At 41.7% G+C, this 13360-nt stretch overlaps 1 protein-coding gene across 1 annotated transcript; it reads left to right on the top strand.

Moving 5' to 3' along the window:
• The first annotated feature begins 3575 nt into the window (after nucleotides 1-3575).
• LOC120882399 (odorant-binding protein-like) lies at nucleotides 3576-9549 on the top strand. The gene is made up of 7 exons (XM_040266383.1): nucleotides 3576-3698; nucleotides 4192-4331; nucleotides 5197-5267; nucleotides 6092-6202; nucleotides 7368-7466; nucleotides 7767-7806; nucleotides 9352-9549. Exons 1-6 carry the CDS (start codon nucleotides 3618-3620, stop codon nucleotides 7772-7774), a joined length of 510 nt encoding a protein of 169 aa, XP_040122317.1. The 5' UTR covers nucleotides 3576-3617; the 3' UTR covers nucleotides 7775-7806; nucleotides 9352-9549.
• The last annotated feature ends 3811 nt before the right edge of the window (nucleotides 9550-13360 follow it).

The raw sequence follows: 13360 nt of genomic DNA, 5'->3' as shown, positions 1-13360 counted from the left end.
TGGACATTAAAAAAAAAAAAAAGAGTATAGATGTACATGCAACTTTGCTGCACAGCAGAAACTAACACAATAGCATAAAGCAATTGTACTCAAACAAAAGTCTTATAACCAGTCTATATACATATGCATGCATTTTCATTAATCCACAAATGAATGCAGTGAAGAGCAATGCATGAGAGTTAAACTATAAAAAGAATCATATCTCCCCTTAGGTACTATATTTCTACAGATTCTATTGACTTGGAGGTGGACACGACTGAAGCGACTTAGCAGCAGCAGCAGCAGAGATCTAATTTATGAATCCAAGATCTGTATTTACCGTTACGAATGTATCATAGCTACAAGATGGTTAAATTTATTTCTAAATGTTTCAACACCACAATCAACACACCAATGAATGGTTTTTTTTTTCCTTTATATTAACAACTGTGTCGTAATGTCTTCAAATGGAATGCCTTATCAAAGTGAACACACTTCTGTGGACTTCCCTGATGGTCCAGTCATTAGCATTTTGCCTTCCAAAGTAGGGGGTGCTGGTTCGATTCCTGATTGGTGAGGTAAGATCCCATATGCCTCACAGCCAAAACACCAAAATATAAAACAGAAGCAATGGTGTAGCAAATTCCACGTGTGTGTGTGATGTTAGTCACTCATTCACCTCTGACTCTTTGTGACCCCATGCACTGTAACCTGCTAAGCTCCTCTGTCCAGGGAGAATTCTCCTGGCAAGAATACTGGAGTGGGTTGCCATTTCTTTTTCCAGGGAATCTTCCTGATCCAGGGATAGAAACTGTGTCTTTGGCATTGCAGGCAGACACTTACAGTCTGAGCCACAGGGAAGCCCATCAAACAAGATTGGGCACGTTCAGGGTGGGAGGTCCATAGAGTTCTGATAGATACAACCAACCAAGGGGACATTTCAAAACAATCTGTATTTTCTCTCGAGTTGTATTGTGCTCTGCTCACTGCTTCATACTTTACTCACCCTTCCAACTATCCTCAGTTCAGTTCAGTTCAGTCACTCAGTTGTGTCTGACTCTTTGCGACACCATGGGCCACAGCACGCCAGGCTTCCCTGGCCATCACCAACTCTTGCAGCTTGCTCAAACTGATCAGGTGGCCAAAGTCTCAGAGCTTCAGCTGTGGCATCAGTCCTTCCAATGAATATTCAGGACTGAGTTCCTTCAGGATGGACTGGCTGGATCTCCTTGCAGTCCAAGCGACTCTCAAGAGTCTTCTCCAACACCACAGTTCAAAAGCATCAGTTCTTCAGGGCTCAGCTTTCTTTATAGTCCAACTCTCAGATCCATACCTGATTACTGGATCAACCATAGCTTTGACTAGATGGACCTTTGTTGGCAAATTAATGTCTCTCTTTTAATATGCTCTTTAGTTGGTCACAGCTTTTCTTCCTCAGGGCATCACTCAAAACCTTCTCTATGGAAATATTCCCTCGTTATCAAACAGGAGCCCAAACACACTCTAACTTTCCACTTTCCTTTTTTTCTTTTTTTTAAAAATTCTCATCCTACAACTTCTAAAGAGGGATTTACTTGGCAATTCTTTGTTAGCTTGTATTCGTATGCATCTGACTCCTTTCACAGGATGCAGCTCACTGGATGATATCCTGAGTCTGTCTGCTTCCTGCTGAATTCTGAGGCTCAGCTCTTCTTGGCACTAAATCTGTATTCACTGAATTCAGGTCCAGGTGTGGACAGGAAGAATCTTACAGAACACACGTTCTTTATGATGCCTATATAGAGGTAAATGTTTACAGCACACTGTACTGAACTTATTTCTTGTCTGCGACTGTCAGAGGAATTAGAAATCAAGACCCAGTGCAGAGAAATGAAGCTTTTCTCTGCTTCTTTGCACACAGCTTCAGAAGGGCCAGTCAGGGGTTTACCGTTGCTGATGATGGCTCTTGTTTCTAACCTAACATCAGCTAACACTCACCCCTTATTACAGTAGGGTGGAGGAGGTGCAAAACTCCAACTCCTATATGACTGATGTTAACAACACACTGTGATCAAGGACTACGTCAAGAGGCTGATGGATTGAAATATCCAGAAAGGAAGGAAGCATCCATCATTCAGCAAACTAACATGTATGAGAAAAAAGAAAACAGACACCGATTGACAAATAGCAATATGGGAACATACAAACAATGGTTCAGAATGGTGAGATACACTGGGACCTTTCTCTGTGGGACCAGTCCTTTCTGATATTTGTAGGAAATTTACTCCTCCTCAAGTCAACCTGCAACAAGCCAAAACGTTTCCACAAGTATTAGGAAATTTATAGATGTGTTACTTTTTTCCTTTTCCTATCTCTCTTTTCCTCTTCTCCTGGAGAGCTTCGACAGGTTCTCAGTTGAAAACATGAGCTCAAAGGAAGCTCCGAGTGGTGATGATTTTTAGCAGGATCACTTGAGGCAAAGTAGAGATATCACTGCCGCCACTCACACGGAGTGTTGATCTGTCCTTAACAGGGGCTCTGTGCACCTCAAAGTGTCTCCCTGACATTTAGTAGCAAACGATTAATTTTTCCTGAGTCAGACTAATGGGGCACCCTTGGAAGCTATGCTGAAAGCTGCAGCCTGGGTTGACTATTGAGAGGGGCCCTTCCTCTGTGTTACCTTGCTGCTAGGTGGGGACTCCCTAGAGACCAACACGTATATCTATCTTCCATCTCTGTACATTCGAGTTTATCTAACCGAGCCCCGATGGCTCTCTTTCCCTAACACCACAGGTCTCAGGGACAAACAGTCACAGAGTTGGGGTGTGGGGTGACTTCTAAACTCTCTTGGGGCCAGTGTACTCAAACCTTCTATCCCTTCTTCCTTGACGAATAGATGGTGTTAACGAGGACCACTTCTGCTGAAGCCACGTGCCCATGTGTGTGACTGAATGACCCTTGGCTCTGGATCCAAGATCCTTCACAGGCCCAGCCGGGAATAAATTGGTGACAAACTTCCTCAGGCATGAGGTTAAGGAACATTGATTAGGTGAGGTTAAGGAGCGTTGATTAGGTCCTCTTCCTAGTTATGAGAAGGACAGAGGCCTCTGTGAGGCTGGAGGAAGGGATAAAGACTTTGTTTTGACGTGTTTGTCATCCCAGAGAAACAGGAGGCTTTCCAATAGTCTCGTGGGAAATATTTTTAAGTGTATTAAATGACACACTCAATTTAATTTTAGAAAATACATTTTAAACTAAATGTTAACGAAACAATACAGGAATGGGGGTGTATGTACCTTGGACAGCACATCCCAGGTTGATGTCAGAATATACAGGAAAATAAATATTCCTGACCTTGAAATATCGGATGTGTTTTGTGAATTCTCATTCACTCTAAAGGTCAGATGTCCAGATTCGCTCAAGCTTCTCCTGAAACAGTCGTCATGATAACAATGACAAAATGATATAAAAGATGGCTCCTGCCAGGCAGGTTACTGAACATGACTTCTGTGCAACCTTGGTCTTAGGAGGAGCAACCATTGGTTCATGACGCATCACGCCAACATATCAGTCCTATAAAAGGTGGCACCAGCTTCCATCCTCTCCAGCTACTGGGATCCCCTCAGCCTCGACAGAAGAAAGACCACGGGAGCCTCAAGATGAAGGTTCTGTTCCTGAGTTTACTACTTGGTGTGATTTGTGCTGCCCAAGAAGAGGAAGCTCAGCCAAGTCTCTCAGAGGTACCAGGGATGGTCTGATCTGGGAGGATGTCTTGGAGTGTGTGTGTGTGTGTGTGTGTGTGTGTGTGTGTCTGTGTGTGTCTGTGTTCCTTTTGTGATTTTGTTATCATCGATCCATAATGTGAGCCACCTCCCTCCATCTCAACTCTGCTCCATTTACGGGCTCTATGCCTGTTCTGTTTCATCTCTACTGTGTATTAGTTGCCTCTTATGCATTTTTTTTTCTGCTCTTGTAACAGAGAAAGAGGATCAGCCAAACAGCTGTTGGATTAGAGATCCTGCATTTGACATTAGAGTTCAAGCTCTCTCAGAAATGTCTCAATTGCTTCTTTCACTCTAACTTCACTTTTACTGTATTTTATAAACCCTCCTTTGTTCAGTCAGTTTTGATTATGTCTCTGATTTGCACAACTGATGGGAAACTCATGCCTGATGAGGCTGGATGAAAGAGAAAGACAAAGACTACAATTTCTAAGGGGAATTTTGCTGTTAGCTTTCAGGGCAATGGAGAACTGCGTACATTGCATCCAGTAACCTGGGGAAGATCAAGCCCAACGGGCCATTCAGGGTTTACCTCCACAAACTTCTGTTTGATGATGAACAGGGCACAGTAGACTTCTACTTTTATGTCAAGTAAGTAAAAATCACCCAGAAGGAAAACACATGTAAACCCTGAGCCTCGGGGAAGGTGTGTCTTCCCCGTCTGCAGGGAGCTCTCTGGATGTGTTGAGAGCATGACTCCCTGAGTTGTGGGGCTGAGCAGAGTCTCTGAGCTGGGGGTGCAGTTCCCCTCTGAGCCTCCAGGGAATGTCCTGGAGCTTTTGCTTGGGGGAAGGGTGTTCCAGAAGCTCCACTCACATCAGCTCATTAAAGGACAGAGGGTCACATATACAATCTCCTTGTGTCAGATAAGCATATCGCGTACTCGTGTGTCTCCTTGTGTGTGTATAACGTGTTAACATTTGTGTCTTTCAGTGTTTAATCCTCTTATGGTTCTGTGATGGAATAACAGTGTGTGTCTTCATAAAATTAAATATTTATTTTCCTAAGTGGGTGATTTTTTTCCCCTATTATTTAATCAATCATTGCCCAGGTTATGAGAACACCCAAGACCTGTCATGTTGACCACAACTATCTGTTTACAGGAAGTATTAAAAAAAAACAACCAGGTATTCTTTTATTTTTCTAAAATTCTAGATTCTTCCATATTCTGCTTTAAATATGATTCACCCTGTGTTTGAAGTTTATGTTTGGAACTCTGGCTCAGATTTAATAGACAAGCCCTCCTTGTCACTTGATGTGACTTGCCCTCAGAGAACATGTTTCCTCTCTTTTGAAGGTCACATGACTACAGGCACTAAGCTTACATGTCACACTTAATCTTTGGGAATAAATAAAATCCTAATTTTATATCATTTTTTTTCAGTCATTTTACATTTTTACAGTCATTTTTTTTCATGACTTTAATCCACCTGCTTGAATGTGTTTTGTTTTTAAGACACAAGGGGAAATGGGAATATAAACACATCACAGGAATAAAGCAAGATGATGGCACTTTTGCTGTTGACTGTGAGTATGAGTGTTTCACTGGTCAGAGCATGTTTGGATGGAAATCTTGGCACGACTTCCTTCAGTAATCCCACACAGCTGAATTCTACTCCTACAAATAGTCAGAGGAGTGAGCATCCTCCTGTCCCTAAGATCTCCAAGCACTTTATTTTGTCACGAGACAAGGGTTCAAACATACGGCTTGGAGGTCTCCACACAATTATGAGTGTTACCCAATGATATAGCATGTAGAGACCTGTATTTCATATGGTTCTCACACATAATTTACAACAACCTTATGAACTGATGTCTCATGAGTCTAAAGTATGTGATCAGTATCATTCACTCAAAAAAAAATATTAAAACATCTTAACCATCCAAGGCTCAGTGGATGAACATAAATCCAAGGAAATGATCCTGAGTTTAATCAAGGCAGCTTCTGTTGAAAGCCATGGGGATGCTGGCTAACACTTATATCCCTAGGTTCTTTATAACAGCCCCAAAATACATTCCTATTTTTACGGGGTCTAAAGGTTACATATTTGACTACAGCTTGCTGCTGCTACTGCTGCTAAGTCACTTCAGTCGTGTCCGACTCTGTGCGACCCCATAGACGGCAGCCCACCAGGCTCCCCCATCCCTGGGATTCTCCAGACAAGAACACTGGGGTGGGTTGCCATTTCCTTCTCCAATGCATGAAAGTGAAAAGTGAAAGGGAAGTCACTCAGTCGTGTCCGACTCTTCGTGACCCCATGGACTACTACACTCAAAATGTCACAATACATCCAACTGACAAGACATTAAGGCAAGGTTGTACATATGTATCTTTTCTCTCTCTCTCACAGATGAGGGTGAAAATGTATTTGCGGTTACTCATGCATCCAGAAACATTCTGGTAGCACATAACATCAACGTGGATGATCACGGCAAGAAGACAGTACTCACTGGACTCTTTGGTATGTATGACATCCTCCTACTCACAAGGGCAAGATCATGTAACGTTTCCTTTGTCTGTATCTTTGTCCATAAAATCAGTATATGGTGACTATCTCCATTACTCCGTCTACGGGACCTATTTCTTTTCGTTCACGGTGTTGGGGACTCTGGAAAGTAATCTACCAGGGAAGAGGAGCTTGTAGGGGTATGGGGATCAGATCATCAGGAATTTAAAAATAATTCTCACCTGTAGAAATTTCGAAATAAACTAAATTTTACTAAAAACAGCTTAAATTTTTTAAAAAATTTTAATGGGAACGCATGTACACCTGTGGTGGATTCATGTCAATGTATGGCAAAACCAATACAAAATTGTAAAGTAAAATAAAAAATAAAAAAAATAAATAAAACATCCTAACAAGAAAAAAAAAAAGAAAATTACAATGTTTTTTGGTTTCTAGTTTTTCTGTTTGATTTGTTTTTTTAAACACCTCAATTAAGGTCAAGCCATGGCTAAAATGAGGCTACTCTCAATTTCCTCAGTTGATATCAGCTTCTCAATACTCTCTAAGCCTTGGAACAGAAACTTTTATAATAAAACTTCATCCCTTTCAAACTTTCAAATGCGTTGTTGTTATGAACACTGATAACACCCCCAAATAACCACACAGAAGCACTGAGAAGTTGCAGAGTTATGTGAACCAACAGGATATCAGGTGTCTACTCCAAGAAAGGTGTAGGGTAGAACGGTGTATTATTACAGAATAGTTTGTGTCCCATTACCATTTGTGACGCAGTGAACACATCTCTCTGTCAGGGGAGCACCCTGTTTCCCATATATTTGGGTCCAGAACATGACCTGAGTGGCACCTACATATGCTGGGAAGCTGGTCATGGAGCAGGTCATTTCCTTATTGTGATGGATGGGCCCCCAATTTATTGAGCTACTGCGAGTCTTTAAGGGTCCTGTTACTGATACCGCTGGGGATCTAGTTATACAGCTGGACAGAAATTAATTCTTAAGACAGACAGCAGATGTCTGTGTCATGGGAAATACAAATTGTTTCAGGCTTAATTTGTAACAAGTGAAGATCTGACTTGCACACTCAACTACTTTTTCTGCACTGAGAAATTTCTCTGGGGTCTCAGAGGTAAACATTCTGCTTTCTGCATGTTATTTTTCAGTTAAAGTAAATATTGAAGAGGAAGGCTTGCAGAAGTTCAAGGAGCTGACGCAAGAGAAAGGGATTGAAGAGGAAAACGTTCTGAATTTCATCGAAACTGGTAATGGAATTATGCTTTTTCCTAAATATATCCTTCTGGTATATCATTACCGATAGGTAATGATAAATATATCATTATCCTATAAATCATTTATCATTATCATATAAATATATCACTACCGATAGGCAAATGTTCGATTAGTAAACAAATCAACTTATTTAAAATTTCTTTCTCCAGAAATAATCTTTTCCATAGCCTCTTACTTAAAAACAAACAAACAAACAAAACCAGCCTTGTAAATCCTTTGGAATGGTCGTAATCTGTGAATCTTTATTTCCGGTCCTCTTCATCTTTCCCCAGATGACTAGCTTCCTTGAGGAAAACTATACATTTCAAATCAGGGTAAGTGACAAACATCTGTTATTAATGTTGCTGCATTAAGTAAATCCATAAGGACACATGGGGACTTCATACCTCTCACATTTTGTAGGTAATGGTTTTGTTGCCCCAACAACTTACATTCTATCACTAGAGAACTTTTATTCTTACATTAGCTTACTTCTCGTATCTTGAGACAGTTGGAATTACAAACTGTTTGCTTGATTACTGCTGAGCAGCTTTGGTGAGAGAGCCTTATCCTGCAGGAATCTTGCAGACCAGAGCCATCAGAGAGAAGCAGGAATCGCCACAAGTTGGGGGAAACTAACTAGTGTTCCTGTCAGTCCTGACCTCATGGTTGTCCACACACTTCCCTCCTCCAGGGAAACTGGGATTAGAGAGAGCTCACGCTTTCTGCAAGACTAGCATTTAATTGCATATGTTTCTGACAGAACCTAACAGGAGAACTGGGATTAGAGAGAGCTCACACTTTCTGCAAGACTGATGTTTAATTGCATATGTTTCTGACAGAACCTAAAAGGACTTGTCACCATGTGTCTGAAGCATGCATTTCAATTATATTCCCCTTCAGAAGGAGATTTTCTTAAAGTGAGATCTTTAAATTTTCTAAACTAAGACAGCTTCCAAAGTTGCCACTGATCTCATGTAAAGTGTGGCTTCTAATTTTCTGTTGAAGAAAAAAATGAAAGACAAAAATCAAAGAAAAACTCTAGCTTCTTAGTGAGTGTGATAAGAAAGATGCGGGGCATATAGTCAGTAGAATATCACTCAGTCATAAAAAAGAATGAAATCATGCATTTGCACCAACATAGATGGGCCTGGAGATTGCCATACCAAGTGAGGTAAGTCAAAAGAAAAAGATAAATATCATATGATATCACTTATATGTGGAATCTGAAACATGACACGGAGGAACTTACAAAACAGACGCAATGACGTGGAGAAGAGACTTGTGGCTGTCAAGGGGGAGGGGGCTAGGGAAGAGAAGGATGGGGAGTTTGGGATTAGCAGATGCAACTATTATCCATAGGATGGATAGACAACAAAGTCAAACAGTATATTACAGTGAACTATCTGCAGTACTCTGTAGAAACCTACATAGGAAAGGAATCTGAAAAAGAATAGATGTTTATATGTGTACATACAAATTAATCAGTTTGCTGAACTCCTGAAACTAAGATAGCATTGTCAATCAAATATACTCCAATATAAGATAAAAACTGAAAATCTGATTCTTGAAGACTGAGAAGATAGAACTTGCGGCATCAGAGACGTGTGCTCCAATCACAACCCTGAACGGGCATTCTGAAATGGTAGCTCCGAGACTTGACCCAAATGGGAAACGTTACCCCATAGATACCTCCTGGGGAAAATTCCATATGGACCGCCACCTACATCAGAGAGATGTGTGATATTCATGTCCACTAGCCTTCTGTCCATTGGATCAGCAACCAGCTCCTGTACCACGGACAGCCTACTGCCTGAGGCTCGCCCCTGTCAGCCGTCACACAGTTGACTCTCCTAAACCTTTGGTTCTCTTTTACTCACCTACAGAAAGAGTCCTTTGTCTCCATGGAATCAAGATCAACAACATGAAGACCACTTTCCTGGTTCCTGATTAACATGATCCTTCTCTGTTCACACTTACACTCATCTTTCCCATCTCAAATCTCCTGGTCTGTAATCCCATTCTGTCTGGTTGTATGTGATTCCTGAGGATCTAAGTAAATTGATTTAATACACACCTGAATTATGTGTATCTGTAGAGAAAATCTCCTTTTTAAAAAGATGCACCTTAAATTTATCCGGAAACATATGCCTTTAAATGGATAACTGCTCCATTAAAGATACTTATGGAGTAAATAGACATGTCCTAGAGGTGTCCAAGGGAGAGAAGAGAAAAGACTAAGTCTTCATGGGACAGAGGACAGGGTTCAGGATCCTCTCACTGGAGGGAAGGGGACAATCTGATCGAGAAAGATGCCTCTAGAAAGCATCTTTCTTCATTACAAGGAAAGGAGCAGATATTCCACTCTCCGAGCTTCATGGGGAGAAAGTATAAGATGCCAAGGGCCACAACAGCGTGAGTGGGTATTCTGACAGCACCAGAAGGTCTGCAGTTGAGCTGAAGACCTTGATGTTTCTTCCCTTTTGGATCACTACGAATCCAAGGTCGGCAGGCATCGAGCCTTGGCCCATTCACAGGACCAGGCAGTAGGTGCAGGTTCTGCGGGAGCAAGATGATTGACAGGTCAGGAAGGAGTCACAACTGTTCACAGCATCTAAAGGTGGCCCTCCAGCCTCTTCTACTTCGAAGAGCAGGGGGTGTTAGTGTTTCCACCCACTGTCCCTGGGGGAGTACACTGATCAGCTCCCCACGCTGTTCGAGGGGTTTACAGTCTACAAGATCAAGCAGCCTCAGGATGTAGGACTTATTTCAAGGGTTGGGCCAAAGCATAGAGATGCAGCTTAAGAGCTGGCAGAGTAAAACTAGACCTAAGTGATACGTAGCAGAATTAATGTGTTAGTTCCTACAGAGACTTGACCTCCAAATGAGCTACAGCTCAGTTTAGTTCAGTTCAGTCACTCAGTCATGTACGACTCTCTGCGACCCCATGGACTGTCACACGCCAGGCCTTCCTGTCCATCACCAATTCCCAGAGTGTACTCAAATTCATGTTCATTGAGTCGGTGATGCCATCCAATCACCTCATCCTCTGTCAGCCCCTTCTCCTCCTGCTCCCCAATACCTCCCAGCATCAGGGTCTTTTCAAATGAGTTAGCTCTTTGCATCAGGTGGCCAAAGTATTGGAGTTTCAGCTTCAGCATCGGTCCTTCCAATGAATATTCAGGACTGATCTCCTTTAGGATGGACTGGTTGGATCTCCTTGCAGTCCAAAGGACTCTCAAGAGTCTTCTCCAACACTACAGTTCAAAAGCACCAATCCTTTGGTGCTTAGCTTTTTTTTATAGCCCGACTCTCACATCCTTACATATGACTACTGGAAAAACCATAACTTTAACTAGATGGACCTTTGTTGGCAAAGTAATGTCTCTGCTTTCTAATATGTTGTCTAGGTTGCTCATAACGTTTCTTCCAAGGAGTAAGTGTCTTTTAATTTCATGGCTGCAGTGACCACCTTCAGTGATTTCGGAGCCCAAAATAATAAAGTCTGTCACTGTTTCCTTTGTCTCCCCATCTATTTGTCATGAAGTGATGGGGCCAGATGCGATGATCTTTTTTTTTCCCCTCAGGATATAGGACTTTTTAAAATAGTTGAGCCAAAGCATAGAGATTCAGCTTAAGAGCTGGCAAAATAAAACTAAACCTAAGTGATATGTAGCAGAATTAATGTTTTATTTCCTGCAGAAACTTGGCTTCCAAATGAGCTACAGCTGACCAATGTCAAAGGCACCAGTAATGAAAGTTTCCCTGGCTTAGTTGGTAGTAACAGAGGTCAAGGACAAGGTTTAAATTCTCCTGCTTGTATGGCACAGTGTATGCAGTTGAACTTCTGACTATGATCATCATAGAATGTCTGGGAATGCTGGACTGATGGGTGGATACACACAGAGGCAACTGAACACCACGGAATGGGGTGAATCTCTTAAGAAATTTTGAAGGACGAGATGTGTCATGAACAAGTCAACAATTCTGAAATATCATATACGCATATATGTATTTATGTGTGTATATAGCTGAGCGCTGAAGAATTGATGCTTTTGAACTGTGGTGTTGGAGAAGACTCTTGAGAGTCCCTTGGACTGCAAGGAGATCCAGCCAGTCCATTCTAAAGGAGATCAGTCCTGGGTGTTCTTTGAAAGGAATGATGCTAAAGCTAAAACTCCAGTACTTTGGCCACCTCATGCGAAGAGTTGACTCATTGGAAAAGACCTGGATGCTGGGAGGGATTGGGGGCAGGAGGAGAAGGGGACAACAGAGGATGAGATGGCTGGATGGCATGACTGACTCGATGGACGTGAGTCTGAGTGAACTCTGGGAGTTGGTGATGGACAGGGAGGCCTGGCGTGCTGCGATTCATGGGGTCGCAAAGAGTCGGACGTGACTGAGCGACTGAACTGAACTGAACTGAACTGATATACACATACACATATATACTCAAATATGCATGTGTGTGACTGTGTGTATCTGTGATAACTATATTAATAAAAAATGGATTATCACCACCAAGTCAAAAGATACAGACTATGAGGAAACTATAAACAGAAATAAGTTTTTTTTGGAATTAATACTCCTGATAAAAATATACACATTATATGCATGATGGGTTATAAAAATTAATATATAATAAATCCAAACTTTTCTAATATCATTTATCTATAAAAGAAATGGAGAAGACTGTTCCTTAACTTGCAGGCCTAGTATATTTAATAGAAAATTTGGAAGAAATATCACTAACTTTAGAGAAAGCCGTCCATAGATACATGATGGTATGTGGTGATGGTTGTGGTTCAATCGCCCAGTTGTTTCCAAATCTTGGGACTGTGTGAGTTCATAGTAAAGTTTTTTTTTTAATTTTCCATTCTAATTTGCTACTTAATTCTTTAAATAGAATTAGGTACCTGTCACAGATTTCTTTAAGCTCTATAAGCCCAGGTGTGCTGTGTTTAATTGCTCAGTCGTGTCCAGCTCTTTATGACCCCATGGACTGTAGCCCACCAGGCTCCTCTGTCCATGGGGATTCTCCAGGCAAGAATACTGGAGTGGGTTGCCATGCCTTCCTTCAGGGGATCTTCCCAACCTAGGAATCAAACCCAGGTCTCCCACATTGCAGGTGGATTCTTAACCATCTGAGCCACCAAACCCATAGAAAAAAATTCCAAAATGTACATGCATGCCACTGGTTAGCAGCACGGTGACCAATAGTGAGAACATGCAAGCAAGCAATATGTTCATCAACAGAGGAATGGAAAAAGATGTCAATACTTTTGTTATTGTTTACTTGCTAAGGCATCCGACTCTTTGTAGCCCACTTGGCTCCTCTGTTCATGGGATTTCAGAGGCAAAAATACTGTATATACACTATGGAACACTATTTAGTCATTTGCAGAGAGGTGGGTGGACCTACAGACTGTCAGAAAGAGTGTAGCAAGTTAGAAACAGAAAAAGAGATATTGTCTATTAACACGTGTATGTGGATTCTAGAGAAGTGGTACAGATAAACTGAATTCTGGAGCAGACATAGAGACACAGACATAGAGAGCAAACATATGGATGTCTAGGGAGAAGGGGAGGATGGGATGGATTAGGAGATTGGGACTGACAATGTACACTATTGATGTTGTTCGGGCACTAAGTTGTGTCGACCTCTTTGTGACCCTATGGATTGTAGCACACCAGGTTTTGATGTCCTTTGCTATCTCCTTAACTAGATGAGAGGACTAGACTAGCCATCTAGTCAAGGCTATGGTTTTTCCAGTGGTCATATATGGATGTGAGAGGCTCAGTTATGTGGGAGGAGAAGGGGTTGACAGAGGATGAGATGGTTGGATGGCATCACCGACTCCATGGACATGAGTTTGGGTAAACTCTG

This window comes from Oryx dammah, unplaced genomic scaffold, assembly GCF_014754425.2.
Source record: "Oryx dammah isolate SB20612 unplaced genomic scaffold, SCBI_Odam_1.1 HiC_scaffold_23, whole genome shotgun sequence".
Classification (NCBI taxonomy): domain Eukaryota; kingdom Metazoa; phylum Chordata; class Mammalia; order Artiodactyla; family Bovidae; genus Oryx; species Oryx dammah.
Note: the sequence above shows the minus strand (reverse complement) of the source record. Positions and strands in the feature narration are given on the sequence as shown.